The sequence below is a fragment of the Salmo salar genome, chromosome ssa18 (genome assembly GCF_905237065.1).
Source record: "Salmo salar chromosome ssa18, Ssal_v3.1, whole genome shotgun sequence".
NCBI classification, from domain to species: domain Eukaryota; kingdom Metazoa; phylum Chordata; class Actinopteri; order Salmoniformes; family Salmonidae; genus Salmo; species Salmo salar.
The window spans coordinates 67130947-67150819 of record NC_059459.1 but is presented as its reverse complement, the minus strand read 5'-3'; the positions used below and the strand labels follow the sequence as shown (position 1 = coordinate 67150819).

Here is a 19873-nt window from a genome sequence, read left to right as displayed (position 1 = left end):
TCCATCCAACCAGACAGAGCTTGAGAGGATCTGCAGAGAAAAATGGGAGAAACTCCCCAAATACAGGTGTGACAAGCTTGTAACGTCATACCCAAGAACACTCGATGCTTTAATCACCGCCAAATGTGCTTCAACAAAGTACATAGCAAAGGGTTTGAATACTTATTTAAATGCGATATTTCAGTCTCCCATTTCTGAACCTGTTTTTGTTTGTCATTATGGGGTATTGTGTGTAGATTGATGAGGGGAAAAATCGATTTAATCAATTTCAAAGGCTGTAATGTAACAAAATGTGGAAAAAGTCAAGGGGTCTGAATACTTTCCTTAGTCCCTGTATATACAGTACCAGTCAAAAGTTTGGACACACCTACTCATTCAAGTTTTTGTAGTGAAGACATCAAACTTTGAAATAACGCATATGGAATCATGTAGTAACCAAAAAAGTGTTAAACAAATCAAAATAAATGTTATACTTGAGGTTCTTCAAAGCAACCACCCTTTGCCTTGATGACAGCTTTGCATTCTCTCAACCAGCTTCATGAGGAATGCTTTTCCAACAGTCTTGAAGGAGTTCCCACATATGCTAAGCACTTGTTGGCTGCTTTTTCTTCACTCTGCAGTCAAACTCATCCCAAACCATCTCAATTGGGTTGAAGTCGGGTGATTGTGGAGTTCAGATCATCTGATGCAGCACTCCATCACTCTCCTTGTTCAAATAGCCCTTACACAGCCTTTATTTTTGTAAAACTAGGCAAGTCAATTAAGAACAAATTCTTATTTACAATGACAGCCTACTCCGGCCAAACCCTCCCCTAACCCGGACGCCGCTGGGCCAATTGTGCCCCGCCCTATGGGACTCCCGATCACGGCCGGTTGTGATACAACCCGGGATCAAACCCTGGTCTGTAGTAACGCCTCTTGCACTGCGATGTAGTGCCTTAGACCGCTGCGCCACTCGGGAGGCTCAGCCTGGAGGTGTGTTTTTGGGCCATTGTCCTGTTGAAAAACAAATGATAGTCCCAAATAAGTGCAAACCAGATGGGATGGCGCATCGCTGCAGAATGCTGTGGTAGCCATGCTGGTTAAGTGTGCCTTGAATTCTAAATAAATCACAGACTGTGTCACCAGCAAAGCACCCCATCACACCTCCTCTTCCACGCTTCATGGTGGAGATCATCCGTTCACCTACTCTGCATCCCACAAAGACACGGCGGTTGAAACCAAAAATATCAAATTTGGACTCATCAGACCAAAGGACAGATTTCCACCGGTCTAATGTCCATTGCTCGTGTTTCTTGGCCCAAGCAAGTCTCCTCTTATTATTGGTGTCCTTTAGTAGTGGCTCAATGACTCGCCGAGACTGCTCAATATGGTGGTGGAGGACAGACAACATGCCAGCCAGGACCCAGAGTTCAACACAGGTTAGAGAAAGAGAGGGAGGGAAAATCCAAGAGGGAGATAGTGATTTCCTATAGGCCTGAAACATAACTAGAAACCAGTATGTAAAAATACTCTGGCTTTCACATGAATTCAGGCACTGTTGTCCTTACAAGAGTTAAATGAACTTGTGCAAGCGGATCTCAAGTTAGGATTTGTAATGGAGACATAGTGGAGAATGTATAGAGAAGAGTGGGTACACAATACAGAGTACAAGACAGAGAAAGCAATTTGAGACGAGGTTGAGACAAAACAGGGCATAATTAGTGTACTGTCTATGAAAGGGGAAAATCAACTTGACAAAAATAGCTTCAGTTTACCACCTCCCACCTGTTTCCCAGGGGTGATCAGAAAGCCCCCTTACTCAAAAATTACTGAGACTTGAATTAAAATTCCAGGATTAGAATTAATAGAAGACTCATTTTTATTCTAATACTGAGACAATGTTGGTTTGGTACCCGTCTGCATTTAAGCAATAAGGCACGAGAAGCAGTGCTGTATCATGAATACAGTCACAGGTAAATGGTGTAAATCAATTCATCCAATTTAATTCTTCCAGCAGAAGAGATATAATATAGTCCGGACAAAAATGTGGTTGTTATGTTGGTCATATTGCGACAGACGCAAACCAGTCGTTTAAACGTAAATCTTTTTGCAAAGTTGCTATGCAAAAGGACTGGTCTTAATTTCTAAACAAAATGGTTGCTATGCAGGCTAGATAACGTTGTTGTCACTTGCAAGCTAGCTAGCCAACTTCAACTAACTCAGTCACGTCAAACATTGAACTGGGAATGACAGTACAATAGCTGCATTTTCCTTTGTTTGAGCTTTTTTTCTATTGGCATTTACTTGGATATGATACAGTATGTCCAGTTAAATAAAGGTTAAAAAAAAAAAAGTATTAATAATAATGACGTTGATGCGTGATTTCGACTGGCTCAGAAAAAGTTGCCCCGTCTGGGAACCGTTCACTATGTATTGACTAGCTAGCTACAGAGATCGACATTCAAAAGTGAAACGTTGTTTCCGAGTTCGGATAGGCAGCGAGCGTGACAGTGTTCTTTTTCACTATGGAAGGTTTGACTAACATCATGGTGAAAGATGATCAACTACATAAACTAATGACAAAGCAAAAGTTGGAGACCTGTTTGTTTTAATGTCTTGAACCCATGTCTGACACCATCTTCACCACAATTAATTATCATATTAGTAGTCAGTAATTTACAAAATCCTCCAGCCTCCCTCCCACTTTAACAAAATACAAACACAAATATTAATAAATATGTACAAACAGTGTATTCCTAAAGACATTTACGAACAAGGATCTACTATTTACAAAACTAAGACATAAAAAAAATACAGGCACACAGGCTCTTCACGCTCCTTCCTGGCTCCCTGTCTGTCTGCTCCCACTCCCTCTATCATCCCCCCTTCTCTCATTCGCTCTGGGGCTTGTAGCTGACTGAGGCTGCAGTTTGAGCCTGGACGTTCTGTCTCTTGCCGTTGACGATGAGGAGCAGAGGGGAGTCCACTCGTATACTGCGGAAGTCAAACGTCTACAGCAGGGCCAGGAGAGAGGAGAGATAATAGATTGTGAAAATCAGAAATGAAGAGACCACCTAGATCTGTAGTAGCCTTGGTGGAGTTCAAGTGATGTCAGTTTTGATAATTAAGTCTAACAGAGTCTGTCTTTGGCTATGTATGCACACACATATTGATTTTTTATGAATATGATGAAAAACAACAGTTTAAACATTTTGGCCAAGGGATCCTTGGAATAAATTTAGATGATGTAATATTATTAATCTCCAATTTTCGTTCTTAACCCTGGCCAACACGGGCTTGGAAGGCTCACAGGGATATTGGTATCTACAGTACTCCACCAATTATACATGTTTTCAGTTCAATACTTCCTGTATTGCCCCCTCCCCAAATAAAAATTTATTAAAACATAAATACAATGACATTTAAGCTTTAAAACTGCTAAGTTTTCTCTCTGTCTCATGGCAAAATATGTAGAATTACAGGATATTAGCTTAAACTGCAGCATTTCCCCTACGAAGCCAGGAGATGGGCCTTTAAAATGTTCCTTCCCAGGGCCTGAGACTTGGACCGTTAGGCCATGCTCTGCCAAAATCACAGTAGAGCTCATTGTATGCTATTTTTTTTATTTTTTATCTCACTCGAGTTATGAGGGTGTCCCCACAATCACATTTAGAGGACACTCAGATTCAGAGACACCTAAAATCAGTGCATTCAGCAAAAGTAGATACAATGATTGTGATGTAATTGTAAGTTAAAAGTGTGTAAAGATCCATGTAAGCTGTAGAGAAAGACACACTAACCTGGTCATTGTGTGCTACACTGTGGCGTTTGACCTGGGGCTCCGGGATGACCACAGAGTCTCCAATCAGAACTCCCCAGTTGTCTGCTGTGTTATAGACCATGACCACGCAGCACGTTTCCTCACTGTCCACCATGCCAAACGTACTGGGAGACAGAGAAAGACACAGTATCATATCACTGTCTATCAACCATAGCAAATGTACCCCAGCAAGGCAAAACATACAGTATTATAGCCCTTCAGTTCATACACCTTCAAACAAAGGGGCATGTAGACGGCAACTTACTTCCATCATCCCAAACATGCAGAAGAAGGTACAGTTGAAGTCGGAAGTTTACATACACTTAAGTTGGAGTCATTAAAATTAGTTTTTCAACCACTCCACAAATTTCTTGTTAAAAAACTATCGTTTTGGGAAGTTGGTTAGGACATCTACTTTATGCATGACACAAGTAGTTTTTCCAACAATTGTTTTCAGACAGATTATTTCACTTATAATTCACTGTATCACAATTCCAGTGGGTCAGAAGTTTACATACACTAAGTTGACTGTGCCTTTAAACAGCTTGGAAAATTCCAGAAAATTATGTAATGGCTTTAGAAGCTTCTGAATGGCCAATTGACATAATTTGAGTCAATTGGAGGTGTACCTGTGGATGTATTTCAAGGCCTACCTTCAAACTCAGTGCCTCTGCTTGACATCACGGGAAAATCAAAAGAAATCAGCCAAGACCTCAGAAAAAAAATTCTAGACCTCCACAAGTCTGGTTCATCCTTGGGGGCAATTTCCAAACGCCTGAAGGTACCACGTTCATCTGTGCAAAGAATAGTACGCAAGTATAAACACCATGGGACCACGCAGCTGTCATACCGGCTTTCGACTCTGTCAATCACCACATTCTTATCGGCAGACTCAAAAGCCTTGGTTTCTCAAATGACTGCCTCGCCTGGTTCTCTAACTACTTCGCAGACAGAGTTCAGTGTGTCAAATCGGAAGGCCTGTTGTCCGGACCTCTGGCAGTCTCTATGGGGGTACCACAGGGTTCAATTCTCGGGCTGACTCTTTTCTCTGTACACATCAATGATGTCGCTCTTGCTGCTGGTGATTCTCTGATCCACCTCTACGCAGACGATACCATTCTGTATACCTCTGGCCCTACTTTGGACACTGTGTTAACTAACCTCCAGACGAGCTTCAATGCCATACAACTGTCCTTCCTTGGGCTCCAACTGGTCTTAAATGCTAGTAAAACTAAATACATGCTCTTCAACCGTTCGCTGCCCACACCTGCCCGCCCGTCCAGCATCACTACTCTGGAAGGTTCTGACTTAGAATATGTGGACATCTACAAATACCTAGGTGTCTAGTTAGACTGTAAACTCTCCTTCCAGACTCACATTAAGCATATCCAATCCATAATTACATCTAGAATCGGCTTCCTATTTCGCAACAAAGCATCCTTCACTCATTCTGCCAAACATACCCTCGTAAAACGGACTATCCTACCGATCCTTGACTTCGGCGATGCCATTTACAAAATAGCCTCAAACACTCTACAGTCGTGGCCAAAAGTTTTGAGAATGACACAAAGAATGACACAAAGTTTGCTGCTTCAGTTTGCTGCTTCAGTGTGTTTAGATATTTTTGTCAGATGTTACTATGGAATACTGAAGTATAATTACAAGCATTTCATAAGTGTCAAAGGCTTTTATTGACAATTACATGAAGATGATGCAAAGAGTCAATATTTGCAGTGTTGACCCTTCTTTTTCAAGACTTCTGCAATCCGCCCTGGCATGCTGTCAATTCACTTCTGGGCCACATCCTGAATGATGCCAGACCATTCTAGCATAATCAATGCTTGGAGTTTGTCAGAATTTGTGGGTTTTTGTTTGTCCACCCGCCTCTTGAGGATTGACCACAAGTTATCAATGGGATTAAGGTCTGGGGAGTTTCCTGACCATGGACCCAAAATATCAATGTTTTGTTCCCCGAGCCACTTAGTTATCACTTTTGCCTTATGGCAAAGTGCTCCATCATGCTGGAAAAGGCATTGTTCGTCACCCAACTGTTCCTGGATGGTTGGGAGAGGTTTCTCTCGGAGGATGTGTTGGTACCATTCTTTATTCATGGCTGTGTTCTTAGGCAAAATTGAGAGTGAGCCCACTCCCTTGGCTGAGAGGCAACCCCACACATGAATGGTCTCAGGATGCTTTACTGCTGGCATGACACAGCATTTATGGTAGTGCTCACCTTGTCTTCTCCGGACAAGCTTTTTTCCGGATGCCCCAAACAATCGGAAAGGGGATTCATCAGAGAAAATGACTTTACCCCAGTCCTCAGCAGTCCAATCCCTGTACCTTTTGCAGAATATCAGTCTGTCCCTGATGTTATTCCTGGAGAGAAGTGGCATCTTTGCTGCCCTTCTTGACAGCAGGCCATCCTCCAAAAGTCTTCGCCTCACTGTGCGTGCAGATGCAGTCACACCTGCCTGCTGCCATTCCTGAGCAAGCTCTGTACTGGTGGTGCCCCGATCCCGCAGCTGAATCAACTTTAGGAGACGGTCCTGGCACTTGCTGGACATTCTTGGGCGCCCTGAAGCCTTCTTCACAACAATTGAACTACTCTCCTTGAAGTTCTTGATGATCCGATAAATGGTTGATTTAGGTGCAATCTTACTGGCAGCAATATCCTTGCCTGTGAATCCCTTTTTGTGCAAAGCAATGATGACGGCTTTTGTTTCCTTGCAGGTAGCCATGATTGACAGAGGAAGAACAATGATTCCAAGCACCACCCTCCTTTTGAAGCTTCCAGTCTGTTATTCGAACTCAATCAGCATGACAGAGTGATCTCCAGCCTTGTCCTCGTCAACACTCACACCTGTGTTAACGAGAGAATCACTGACATGATGTCAGCTAGTCCTTTTGTGGCAGGGCTGAAATGCAGTGGAAATGTTTTTGGGGGATTCAGTTCATTTGCATGGCAAATAGGGACTTTGCAATTAATTGCAATTCATCGGATCACTCTTCATTACATTCTGGAGTATATGCAAATTGCCATCATACAATCTGAGGCACCAGACTTTGTGAAAATGAATATTTGTGTCATTCTCAAAACTTTTGGCCATGACTGTACTCAATGTACACAGTGTGCCATCCGTTTTGTCACCAAAGCCCCATATACTACCCACCACTGCGACCTGTATGGTCTTGTTGGCTGGCCCTCGCTTCATATTCGTCGCCAAACTACCTGGCTCCAGGTCATCTATAAGACTTTGCTAGGTAAAGCCCCGCCTTATCTCAGTTCACTGGTCACCATAGCAGCACCCACCCGTAGCACGCGCTCCAGCAGGTATATTTCACTGGTCACCCCCAAAGCCAATTCCTGCTTTGGCCGCCTTTCCTTCCAGTTCTCTGCTGCCAATGACTGGAACGAACTGCAAAAATCACTGAAGCTGGAGACTCATATCTCCCTCACTAACTTTAAGCACCAGCTGTCAGAGCAGCTCACAGATCACTGCACCTGTACACAGCCCATCTGTAAATAGCCCATCCAACTACTTCATCCCCATACCGTTTTTTCCCCCCTTCTCCTCGCACCCCAGTATCTCTACTTGCACATTCATCTTCTGCACATCTATCACCCCAGTGTTTAATTGCTAAATTGTAATTATTTCTCCACAATGGCCTATTTATTGCCTTACCTCCCTTATCTTACCTCATTTGCACGCACTGTATATAGACTTTTTTTCTATTGTGTTATTGACTGTACGTTTGTTTATTCCATGTGTAACTCTGTTGTTGTTGTTCGTGTCGCACTGCTTTGCTTTATCTTGGCCAGGTCGCAGTTGTAAATGAGAACTTGTTCTCAACTAGCCTACCTGGTTAAATAAAGGTGAAATAAATAAATAAATAAAAAATACCGCTCAGGAAGGAGACGCGTTCTGTCTCCTAGAGATGAACATACTTTGGTGCGAAAAGTGCAAATCAATCCCAGAACAGCAGCAAAGGACCTTGTGAAGATGCTGGAGAAAACAGGTACAAAAGTATCTATATCCACAGTAAAACGACTCCTATATCGACATACCCTGAAAGACCGCTCAACAAGGAAGAAGCCACTGCTCCAAAACCGCCATAAAAAAAGTCAGACTATGGTTTGCAACTTCACCTGGGGACAAAGATTGTACTTTTTTAGAGAAATGTCCTCTGGTCTGATGAAACAAAAATAGAACTGTTTGGCCATAATGACCATCGTTACATTTGGAGGAAAAAGGGGGAGGCTTGCAAGCCGAAGAACACCATCCCAACCGTGAAGCACGGGAGTGGCAGCATCATGTTTTGGGGGTGCTTTGCTGCAGGAGGGACTGGTGCACTTCACAAAACAGATAGCATCATGAGGATGGAAAATTATGTGGATATATTGAAGCAACATCTCAAGACATCAGTCAGGAAGTTAAAGCTTGGTCGCAAATGGGTCTTCCAAATGGACAATGACCCCAAGCATACTTCGAAAGTTGTGGCAAAATGGCTTAAGGACAACAAAGTCAAGGTATTGGAGTGGCCATCACAAAGCCCTGACCACAATCCTATAGAAAATGTGTGGGTAGAACTGAAAAAGCATGTGCGAGCAAGGAGGCCTACAAACCCGACTCAGTTACACCAGCTGTCAGGAGGAATGGGCCAAAATTCACCCGACTTATTGTGGGAAGCTTGTGGAAGGCTACCCGAAACGTTTGACCCAAATTAAACAATTTAAAGGCAATGCTACCAAATACTAATTGAGTGTATGTAAACTTCTGACCCACTGGGAATGTGATGAAAGAAATAAAAGCTGAAATAATTCTCTCTACTATTATTCTGACATTTCACATTCTTAAAATAAAGCGGTGATCCTAACTGACCTAAGACAGGGAATTTTTACTAGGATTAAATGTCAGTAATTGTGAAAAACCGAGTTTAAATGTATTTGGCTAAGGTGTATGTAAACTGTATGTAGACTCCATATTCCATATAGTAGTCTAACACTAGAGGAAGGGGAACTCACAAGGCCATGCGTCCCTCTGAGGCCAGGCTGAACACCACCTTTCCCAGGGCAGCCACTCCAGCGTTGTGGCCGTGTGTCAGGGCAGACAGGGTCCAGGGCTCCAGGCTCCCAACACGGCCTGCGGGGGAGCGGAACTGAGGGGAGGAGCACGGCCCCAGGGCCAATGGGCTGAGGTTGGAGAGCATCGTCCGCAGGCGCCGGGCCTTCACCTTCCCCTGAAGGGATGACAGAAAAAGAGTGGTACGCTGTTATCAGTGGAAAACCATAGGACTCTGCTGTCACCTACTGCTGATTTATAATTCTATCTGATACACATTTGCATTAGTGCTGGAGTTGACAATAAATGTGTTTGTATATTTTATTAAGTTTATATCCTATACAGATCACATGAACTGCTGATAGATGTAGAATGGAGACTAATGTGCCCTGTGCAGTTTATCTATATGAATGTGTGTGTGTGTAAATGTATGCGTGTGTATGTGGGAGGGTTCTCCTGTTCCTACCTTGTTCTCTGTGAGTGCTGTGAGTTTCTCCAGGTATTCCAGCAGCTGCCTCTCCCTCTCTGGAGGATCCTCCCACGCAGGGTCCAGGGCCGCAGCGCGACTGTACCCGCCCAGGGCAGACCCAAACATCTCCTCATACTGAAACAACTGGAGGGGTTAGACACAGGCATGGATCATTAGCTTCAGTTGACTTTTATATGCATTTTTCTGTGTAATGGAATTATTGAAGTAATTTACCACACGCATATTATAAGAATCATATCAGAATATGCCAACGATAATGTTTTACCGTGGCTCTATTGAAGTGCAGATCGGGGTTGGAGGTTGCTGTTCGGTCCACTTTCTCCTGGGAGAGAGAACAGAGGAGGGAAGGAATTATATAGTGCTTAACAATGATTATTGCACACAATTCTAATTGACCCACTCATACTATCCTGTCAGGCTTTGTAAATACAACTGAGTTTGGTATGTGTGTGTACTCACAGCCTGTGCATAGGCACTCAGAGCCTGCTGAGACATCTGTGGATTCTGTCTGCAGGTGAAGAACAGGGAGATGTAGGCGTTCCCCAGGATGTCTGCCAACATTCATCAATACATCATCCACTATCCACTCATATGCAGTTCTAGAGGACGTCTTTCTCATACCAACATGTACGTTCTTCTATCCTCTCTTTGGAGATCCTGAATTACAGCCAAACCTATTCACACAACATATGTAACTGTATGCATACTCCACCCCCAGTAACCCTGGCCGTGTCCCCCACACTTGAATTCTCTGAACTCATAGCCACTGTAAAATATGAATCTGCTATGAGACTATCCATCATACTCACACCAGGAGGTGCCGTCGGTGACGTCCAGCTGTACAGCCTGCCTGGCCATGGCCACGCTCTCCAGCACCCTCTTCCCCTGCTCATCACCGCCCCCTCCTGGCAGCTGCCTCAGCACCATGGACAGACTCCGCAGAGATACTTTGTTCTTACTCTGGGACGGAGGGAGAAAAGAGATGCGATCGCCTGTTTGGTCTAGCGGTTACAGCTGTTGACCCCAGCAACCATGTATGCCAGAGACTGCCCCACTCATTAAAAATAATAATAATTGGATATTGGTTTGGGGGTAGTTCAATTTCTATGATGTAGCAATAGAGAATAAAACAGACCAGCGTAAACAAAATAAAGGTAGAAAGAGACAAAGGAAGGTGCACACAATAGGAGGTAGAGTTATGGCTTGAAAGGATGTGATAAACAGCTGTTGTTTATGTAGACCTATAACTAGGGCTATAACCAGTTCTGAACACTTTACATGAATTCTATTCTTGATCAGTAAGGTTTTGATCTAAACACAACAACAGTACCACGGCACCGACACCACTCTCCAGTTAACCTGAAGAGCTTTGTGACTCATGCTGTCTGTGAATTAAAAGCCCAGCTATGCAAATAAAGCACATGATTAGTGTGTTCTTATTGCTAACCTGCTGCAGGGCTCCAGTGAAGCAGGTCTTAGCGGTGGTCAGGTCTCCTTTCTTCCAGTACTGCTCCCCCAGTGTGTTCCAGCCCTCCACTAGTCCAGGCTCCAGCTTCACGGCCCGGGACAGGCACTCCCCGGCGGTGGTGCTAAACTCCGGAGCCACCCCCAGGGAGCGGCCCCGCAGCATCAGGAACTCAGCAGTGTGCTTATACGACTCTGGAGGAGACGAAGGGACGACAAAGAGATGATTCTCTAGTCTAGGGGTTCCCAAACCTTTTCACTCAGGCCCCACCTTCCAGCATTGGAGAGCATCCCCGCGCCCCACGTCTATTTCTAAGGGCACAAGCACTGTTCACATCCCTCTTGTTGGCGTAGAGAACATTTTGCAGTTTTAAAGCTTAACATACATTTTGCCATGTCTAATGTGTATTCGTGTGATATTTGAGTGTCTTGAATATTACAACAAAATCTATTGGCTAAAAAACCTAGCTGAAAAACATTATCTGACATGGGCTAGTTGATCTGGACATTTCTGAGTTATAAATAGCACTGTAGGGTATGCAATGACTGACATGACAAGAGAAAAACTGATGATGCACTACCCAATTTTGAAATGTAGTTACCTTTGTCATTTTTGGGGGGAGGGGGGTGACCCCTGCCCGAGAGGGAGCGCCCCCACAGTTTGGGAACAACTGCTTTAGTCAACTGACTTTTGCTGTGTGTTTAAAGATGTCTCCCCTGTGGCTCAGTTGGTAGAGCACGGTGTTTGCAACGCCAGTATGGTGTGTGCAACGCCAGGGTTGTGGGTTCAATTCCCACGGGAGGCCAGTACAAAAAAATATATATACAAAAAAAAAAATGTATGAAATATATGCATTCACTATTGTAAGTCGCTCTGGATAAGAGCGTCTGCTAAATGACTGTAATGTAAATGTATGTAACCCCACATGGATGCCAAGCTAAGCTCAGTCAGCAGTGCTTATGTAACCTCGTCCCCAGGCTCAATTGCTACTGCATGAGACAGCAGGCTGGTAGACAACAACTGTGCTTATATGACTCTGGATTGGAAGAGATGGAGGGTCACCATAAGTCTTTGATGATTTAATAATGCATAAAAAGATCACTCACTAGTCAGGCAAGCTTTGTGAGCACTGAATAGTGTGGTAAAATATTTGTAGCTACACATTAAATGACAAATGGATACAAAGCTATCATGCAAAATCTCAGTATATTATTTTTTACATGTGTGGTTACCAAATCAGAACACGTCTTTCTTTTCTGTTCATTTATCTCACCTTCTTTCTCCTCCAGCTTCTTTAGTGTCTTCTCCATCTCCTGTGCCACATCACTCGGTTTCCTCTTTGCATCCTCCACACTGTGAGTCTCAAAGTAATGATCCCGAAAATGATACAACTCATCCACTAGGTCCTGATACAGAAAGAGAGAAAGAGAGAAATTGTTATTGATACCTGTTAAGGACATTAGCTAGGTGCGTGGCATGCAATCATGATGAGCCAGATCAGGTTACAATAATGTAATTTTGAAATGTGTTGCTATGCAGCAAATACACTTGATGCTGTTGGTTTCCTTGCACGAGTGCATGCATGTTCACTGGCATTGAGGGATGATGACACAGCACGATAGCTAGCTATCGCTGCATATGGCTAGACGTCTCAGGCGCCAATTTAGCTGGCTAGCCAAGATTGAGAGACATTGTCAGTCAAGCCAAGCTAACGTTAGACAGTTAACTAACCGATAATCAGCAGATGGCTCGTCAGATTTAGAGACAACCAACTCGGTTAGAAAATGTGCAGTACAATCAACCACAATATTTTGGTCGATTAATATGACAGTTGTTATAGTAACGAGTCTGGAGAGCTAGCTAGCAACAAAGGAAAGGTGGGATGTAACTGTTTAAATAAGACGTCCATTACAATTGCAAGGTTAATTATGGCAATATATTCCATGCAGTGATAATAATATATTTTGCAATACTTTTAAAATCTGTAAATCATCTTTGTCAGTCGCAGGATCACCATCCGTCTCCACTTCTGCCATCTTTTCCAGTGGTTGTTGGAAGAAGAATTCGAGAAGAGTACATTGACAACACGACACCTGCTGGCCTGGAGGGGTATGCTGTAGCTGGATAATATTAAACTATTATTTGCTAAATCATTCTTATTTACTGAAAGTAATAAACTCAAGTTTGTTGTCATTTTTTTTATTTTTTTTACCGCATATTGCTAGCTAATGAACTAACAACAAACGTCGTATTGTTGTTGAACAGACTGAACCGGAACTAGCCTTTTTTTAACCGGAAATGTGTCCGTTTTCAAAAAACATCCGTCTTGTGCTCATTTTAACATATCGATTGCTTTATAGTTGTCACGACCTAACATTATGTAAAACATTTATTTCAACGAGTTCTGAGAGGTGAAAAATTCTGCTTGCAATAAGAAAAGTTAGCTGTTAGATTTTGGATTTGTCTGTCTAGGTGGTTTCCTCCAACAACAAGGGGGAACCAGTCATTCGTTGTTGTTGCTAGTCCGACACAGTGCGAGCAGTGGCCACATTATCCCACTAAACTAAGTGATCTTGCATGCCCCGTTTTCGATTCATTTTCGCGGTAGCTCCTACTCTAAATGTCGGATACATGGAGCAACATCCAAGCACACAAGAAGCAGCTGGACTCGCTGCGAGAGAGACTGCAGAGGCGACGGAAAGACCCCACGCAACTCGCTGCAGGTATGTCTTTATGCTAACGTGTTAGCTAGCTAGAGAGAGGCGGGATGGGGAAATAAGATTAGACAATAGGGATTTCAACACACAGATGTATTTGATTCTATGCTGATGGTTAAAGTTGAAAAAGTTCAGCAAATGTCAATACTTGTGCATTGTCTGTGGACACCTAGCTATATGGTCCAGATACTAACGAATAACGTTAACTAGTGACCAAAGTTCTTAATCTGCATAAGCACTGTTACTGCTAATGGGATTTACAACCTATGGTTTTCTTTTCTCAGAGGTGGGAGGCAGCAGTACTGAAGGGGCTGCAGCGCGGAGTGAGAGTCCAGGACCAGCCCTCCAGAGTCCCCCACAGGAGGAGGCTGAACGTCCCCCGGACCCTGAACTAGAGAAGAGACTCCTGGGTTATCTGTCGGACCTGAGCCTCTCACTGCCCACTCACTCCTTGGCCATCACTGATGAGCTCAACACTGTGAGTGTGTATCCTTGTGACCAAGATCTAATGTTTGCTAAAACTAAAATTGTGACCAGGGTTCAAATACATGTGTATTTGAGTTGAGTATTTGTTATTTAAGTACTTTTGTCTGTGTATTTGAGTATTTTCAAATACACCGCCCAAAACAACTACTACTTTTATTTGAATGTTTATTTGTAAAAAACCAAATAGTATTTATCTAGTTAGTTAAAATCCTATTTTCAAATACCTGGGTTAAATGCATGGGAGTGTATTTGAGTATTTTCAAATACTTTTTTCCCTCATTAAAATGCAAATCAATTTATAACATTTTTGACATGTGTTTTCCTGGATTTTTTTGTTGTTATTCTGTCTCTCACTGTTCAAATAAACCTACCATTAAAATTATAGACTGATCATTTCTTTGTCAGTGGGCAAACGTACAAAATCAGCAGGGGATCAAATACTTTTATCCCTCACTGTACATTCCAATATTCAACTACTTGTTTTTTCAAATAAAGGTTATCTAAATAGTTGTTTTGAAATGTATTGAAAAGTAATTGAATTGCCTAAAATAGTATTTGAACCCAGGTCTGGATAGTATATGTGTGTGCTGATTGCTATTGCAAATTTTATGAAGTCTATGGATATGAATAATCGCTTTGTCACTCATTAGCCACTATTCCCATAACTGTATCACATTCCTTTTCCTATCCTTTCCCTTTTCTCTCATTCCACTTCTATTTTCGCCTCCACAGTCTGAAGTGCCTGTCACCCATGGCTGCATCCAGAGTCTGCTGCTCAAATTCTCTGCCCAGGAGCTCATCGAAGTCCGGCAGCCATCTGTGGCCACCTCCCCCTCCTCTTCTTCCTCAACGCTCGTCATCTCCGTGGACCACACAAAACTCTGGGCCATGATTGGGGGCGGGGCCTTAGGCCAGAGGAAGAGGAAAGCAGAGGACCAAGCCCACCATAAACGTCCGCCAGGTTCCTCCCCTGCTCTCCAGAGCCCGCCCTCCCCTCCGCCCACTTCCTCCATCTCCCTGGCACCGGCTTCCTCCTCCCAGCTGACCGGGCCCTCTGATTGGAAGGCTGGAGGAGGAAGGGGCGGGGCAGATAAACAGGGCAGGACCAGTAAGGGGCAGACGTCTCACCTGGACATGGAGATAGAGAGCCTCCTGAACCAGCAGTCCACCAAGGAGCAGCAGAGCAAGAAGGTACATTCACACCTTGGTAGAGGGAGGGGAAAGAGATGGGGATACCCTGGGGGTAGTTTGAACCATATCAGTACAAACCTTATTATACTGCCCAATGTTCAATCCATTTTTCAACCACACAGTCAATGGCGAAATCAAATTCCTTCCGTGTGTGTGTGTGTGTGTGTGTGTGTGTGTGTGTGTGTGTGTGTGTGTGTGTGTGTGTGTGTGTGTGTGTGTGTGTGTGTGTGTGTGTGTGTGTGTGTGTGTGTGTGTGTGTGTGTTATAGATGAGCAGAGAAATCCTGGAGCTTCTGAACACCAGCACAGCTAAAGAGCAGTCCATTGTTGAGAAGTTCCGCTCACGCGGTCGTGCTCAGGTCCAGGAGTTCTGTGACCACGGGACCAAAGAGGAGTGTACGCGGTCTGGGTTCACACCCCAGCCCTGCACCAAGCTGCACTTCCGGTCAGTACTGCTGCCACACAACCATAAGAGTACACTCCCAAATCTGTTTTATTCTTGATAACTTTTTTTTAGCCCCTTTTTCTTCCCAATTTCAATCTTGTCTCATCGCTGCAACTCCCCAACCAGCTCGCGAGGCGAAGGTCGAGTCGTGAGTCTTCCGAAACATGACCAGCCAAACCGCACTTAACACCTGCCCGATTAACCCAGAAGCCAGCCGCACCAATGTGTCAGAGGAAACACTGTTCAACTGACCACCGAGGTCAGCCTGCTGGTGTCCGGGCCGCCTCAAGGAATCCCTAGTGCGCGATGAGACGTGTAAAGCCCATCCGGCCAAACCCTGCCCTAACACGGACGATGCTGGGCCATTTGTGCGCCGCCCTATGGGACTCCCGATCACAGCCGGTTGTGACAGTGGTGGCGCCTCTAGCACTGTGATGCATTGTCTTAGACCGCTGCGCCACTTGGGAGGCGTATTGCTGATTACTTTTTTGCATCATTTCATTTAACCCAACCCCAAATCGCCTTTTTCCTGATTTTGTTGTTGTGCTGATCACATCCCTTATCAAATCAAAGTTTGTCACGTGTTCCCAATACAACAGGTGTAGACCTTAGTGAAATGCTTACTTACAGGCTCTAACCAACAGTGCAATTTTTAAGTAAAAAAAAAGTTATTAGGTGAACAATTGATAAGTAAAGAAATAAAAACAATTTCTTGCCATGCGGTAGTAGAGAGAACAGTCTATGACTGGGGTCTTTGACAATTTTTAGGGCCTTCCTCTGTCACCGCCTGGTGTTGAGGTCCTGGGGGGCAGGCAGCTTAGCCCCGGTGATGTACTGGGCCGTATGCACTATGAGCAGTTGCCGTTCCAGGCAGTGATTTAACCAGTCAGGATGCTCTCGATGTTGCAGCTGTAGAACCTTTTGAGAATCTGAGGACCCATGCCAAATCTTTTCAGTCTCCTGAGGGGGAATAGGCTTTGTCGTGCTCTCTTCACGACTGTCTTGGTGTGTTTGGACCATTCTAGATTGTTGGTGATGTGGACACCAAGGAACTTGAAGTTCTCAACCTGATATACTACAGCACCATCGATGAGAATAGGGGCGTGCTCGGTCCTCCTTTTCCTGTAGTCCACAATCATCTCCTTATTCTTGGTTAGGTTGAGGTCTCTGACCTCCCTATAGGCTGTCTCGTCGTTGTCGGTGATCAGGCCTACCACTGTTGTGTCATCTGCAAACTTAATGATGGTGTTGGAGTCATGTCTGGCCATGCAGTCGTGGGTGAACAGGGAGTACAGGAGGGGACTGAGCATGCACCCCTGAGGGGCTCCAGTGTTGAGGATCAGCGTGGCAGATGTGTTGCTACTACCCTCACCACCTGGGGGCGGCCCGTCAGGAAGTCCAGGATCCAGTTGCTGAGGGAGGTGTTTAGTCCCAGGATCCTTAGCTTAGTGATGAGCTTTGAGGGCACTATGGTGTTGAACGCTGAGCTGTAGTCAATGAATAGCGTTCTCACGTAGATGTTCCTTTTGTCCAGGTAGGAAAGGGCAGTGTGGAGTGCAATAGAGATTCTATCATCTGTGGATCTGTTTGGGCGGTATGCAAATTGGAGTGGGTGTAGGGTTTCTGGGATAATGGTGTTTATGTGAGACATTACCAGCCTTTCAAAGCACTTCATGGCTACGGACGTGAGTGTTACGGATCTGTAGTCATTTAGGCAGGTTACCTTAGTGTTCTTGGGCACAGGGACTATGGTGGTCTGCTTGAAACATGTTGGTATTACAGACTCAATCAGGGACATGTTGAAAATGTCAGTGAAGACACCTGCCAGTTGGTGGTAATCCGTCTGGCCCCCGCAGCCTTGTGATTGGCTGTATGTCTCCATTTAATCACTTACAGTCTATTTTAATTGGCTGAAGCATCTTATCTGGTCCCGCTGTATTGGCTGAGCCCTGTCATCTCTCCCTTCTCTCAGACGCATCATCAACAAGCATACAGACGAGAGTCTTGGAGACTGCTCCTTCCTCAACACCTGTTTCCACATGGACACCTGTAAATACGTGCACTATGAGATCGACGCCCCTCCAGAGGCAGAGGGGGGCCTGATGGGGCCCCAGGCCGGGGGCATGGAGGTGGGACTACACCAGGGGGAGGAAGACAGCAACGTGGGGAAACTGTTCCCCTCTCAGGTGAGGGAGAGGAGGAATAAAGTGAGAGAGGAGGGAGAGGGACATGAAGGGAAAAGGGGGAGGCCTATGAAAAGGGAGGAAGAGGAGGAGGGAGACTAGGCTTTTACGACACAGGCTTTTATTTTGGTACATGTGTCTGATGGTGTAATTCCCCTAAGGGAGAAATTAGGTAAATTAATCTGTCTACATAGGTGATGTCAGTTATCTCCAGAAGTGGTCAGACTGATGCTGCGGTTCAATCCAGTGTGATCCGGTTTTGTCCCCCATCACAGTGGATCTGTTGTGACATCCGGGTCCTGGACGTGTCGATTCTGGGGAAGTTCTCTGTGGTGATGGCCGACCCTCCCTGGGATATCCACATGGAGCTCCCCTACGGAACTCTGACGGACGATGAGATGAGGAAGCTCCACATCCCCGTCCTTCAGGACGACGGCTTCCTCTTCCTCTGGGTGACTGGCAGGTACCGCCACCAATCAGATATGAGTGGAATAGTGTGTTTCTACTCGACCAATCAGCTGCCAGAAGAACAGTGCATGCTAATGGGCATGCAGGGTCTGACCGAGGTTAATTATATGATAACGAGCCATAAACTCTTGATTTTTGTTTACGTTGATTGTTGCTTTGATTGACATCTTTCACTTTTTTCAATAGGCTGTTCAGTCTTCATGCCTATCTATATTTCTTTTAGGGCTATGGAGTTGGGTAGAGAATGTCTGAGTCTTTGGGGGTAAGTCTTTATTCATCAACCTTTGGGACCAGTAAGTAAGTAAGTCGTAATCTGACCGTTGGTCATAGCCATGCTTTTTTTTCTTCTCGTAGCTATGAGCGTGTTGATGAGATCATTTGGGTGAAGACCAACCAGTTACAGAGAATCATCCGTACCGGGAGGACTGGTCACTGGCTCAATCATGGGAAGGAGCACTGCTTGGTGAGTGTGATGTTGTGTGCCAGCATACCTCTTATCTGACTCTGTGGGCTCTGGGCAGTGTAGTGCAGTCAGTGGTGTATATTTGCTGTTATTGTGGTATAATTGTGTGTGTGTGTGTACAGTTGTATTGATGTGTATGTGCTTCTCAGGTGGGCGTGAAGGGACAGCCCCAGGGATTCAACAGAGGGCTGGACTGTGATGTCATCGTGGCCGAGGTCAGGGGTCAAACACAATCCATTTGATGTTCCAATCCTACGAGAGCCTAGAATGTTTTAACTCAACCCTATCTATTCTCTCTCCCTCTCCTGCTCTCTCTCATTCTTGTCTTTTGTCTCTACCTCTTTCTCTCCCCACCACCTCTCTCTCTCTCTCCAGGTGCGTTCCACCAGCCACAAGCCAGATGAGATTTATGGAATGATTGAGAGACTCTCACCTGGTACCAGGAAGATTGAGCTCTTTGGCAGACCTCACAATGTCCAACCCAACTGGTACGTGTGTGTGGTGTGTGTTCATTGAATTTGTAAATGAGGTATGTGAGTATTCTTTCATTTTCTAAGCGTTCTTTTTTTCTCTCTCAGGGTAACTCTTGGTAATCAGTTAGATGGCATTCACCTCTTGGATCCTGATGTCGTGGCTCGCTTCAAGAAACGTTACCCAGACGGAGTCATCTCCAAACCCAAGAACATGTAGAGAGTGGTCCTAAACGCCTTACATGGGGGTCATCGTGGTCACCTACTTGTCCTGTTATAAACATGTTAGGTCACGGTATGAACTTAGACGCCGAGGGGAAACACTCAGCAATGCTCAGTGTCTGATGGACTGCCTTCTGGTTTTTATGTCTTTTTTTGTACCAATTACAACATTTTGTAATAAATATGGTTGAAGGAATATTTCTGGATCTCTATGATGCGAGTCAGACATACTGCACAATGAATCCACCCAAAAACATTTCCGTATATACTTTTTTTTGTATTAGTTTGTTAGTACATTTTGTCTGTTCCCATGACAACAGCACTACATTATACAAAGTGAGGACCGGCTAGTTTGGGGATCTTGATTGATTTACTTTGATTAAAAGAAAAACATTAACATTGGAAATGTATC

The 19873-nt window shown here is 44.5% G+C and overlaps 2 protein-coding genes across 3 annotated transcripts; one reads left to right on the top strand and one right to left on the bottom strand.

Moving 5' to 3' along the window:
* Positions 1–2573: 2573 nt before the first annotated feature.
* On the bottom strand, positions 2574–13081 carry LOC106577780 (tetratricopeptide repeat protein 5). Of its 2 annotated transcripts, none has more exons than XM_014156118.2 (10): positions 12791–13081; positions 12091–12223; positions 10800–11011; positions 10162–10312; positions 9812–9903; positions 9618–9674; positions 9329–9475; positions 8826–9040; positions 3783–3927; positions 2574–2993 (listed from the first exon to the last, which is right to left on the bottom strand). In XM_014156118.2, exons 1-10 carry the CDS (start codon positions 12851–12853, stop codon positions 2874–2876), a joined length of 1335 nt encoding a protein of 444 aa, XP_014011593.1. In that variant the 5' UTR covers positions 12854–13081; the 3' UTR covers positions 2574–2873. The 2 variants fall into 2 exon arrangements, with proteins under 2 accessions (XP_014011593.1, XP_014011594.1); XM_014156119.2 differs by having other exon boundaries at positions 9329–9466.
* A 39-nt stretch (positions 13082–13120) lies between these two features.
* mettl3 (methyltransferase like 3) lies at positions 13121–19657 on the top strand. The gene is made up of 11 exons (XM_014156116.2): positions 13121–13540; positions 13819–14012; positions 14753–15211; positions 15480–15655; positions 17628–17841; positions 18114–18301; positions 18530–18568; positions 18661–18769; positions 18919–18984; positions 19145–19257; positions 19348–19657. The coding sequence occupies exons 1-11, from the start codon at positions 13438–13440 to the stop codon at positions 19457–19459; spliced, it is 1773 nt and encodes a 590-aa protein (XP_014011591.1). The 5' UTR covers positions 13121–13437; the 3' UTR covers positions 19460–19657.
* Positions 19658–19873: the final 216 nt, after the last annotated feature.

Coding starts and splice junctions, on each gene's coding strand:
- LOC106577780 (XM_014156118.2), bottom strand. CDS start 12,853: ATGGCAGAAGTGGAGACGGATGGTGATCCTGCGACTGACAAAGATGAT. Junction 10,313..10,799: donor TCACTGGAGCCCTGCAGCAG/GTTAGCAATAAG, acceptor CCTCCGTCCCAG/AGTAAGAACAAAGTATCTCT. Junction 9,675..9,811: donor TGAGTGCCTATGCACAGGCT/GTGAGTACACAC, acceptor TCTCTCTCCCAG/GAGAAAGTGGACCGAACAGC.
- mettl3 (XM_014156116.2), top strand. CDS start 13,438: ATGTCGGATACATGGAGCAACATCCAAGCACACAAGAAGCAGCTGGAC. Junction 14,013..14,752: donor TCACTGATGAGCTCAACACT/GTGAGTGTGTAT, acceptor TCGCCTCCACAG/TCTGAAGTGCCTGTCACCCA. Junction 17,842..18,113: donor GGAAACTGTTCCCCTCTCAG/GTGAGGGAGAGG, acceptor CCCCCATCACAG/TGGATCTGTTGTGACATCCG.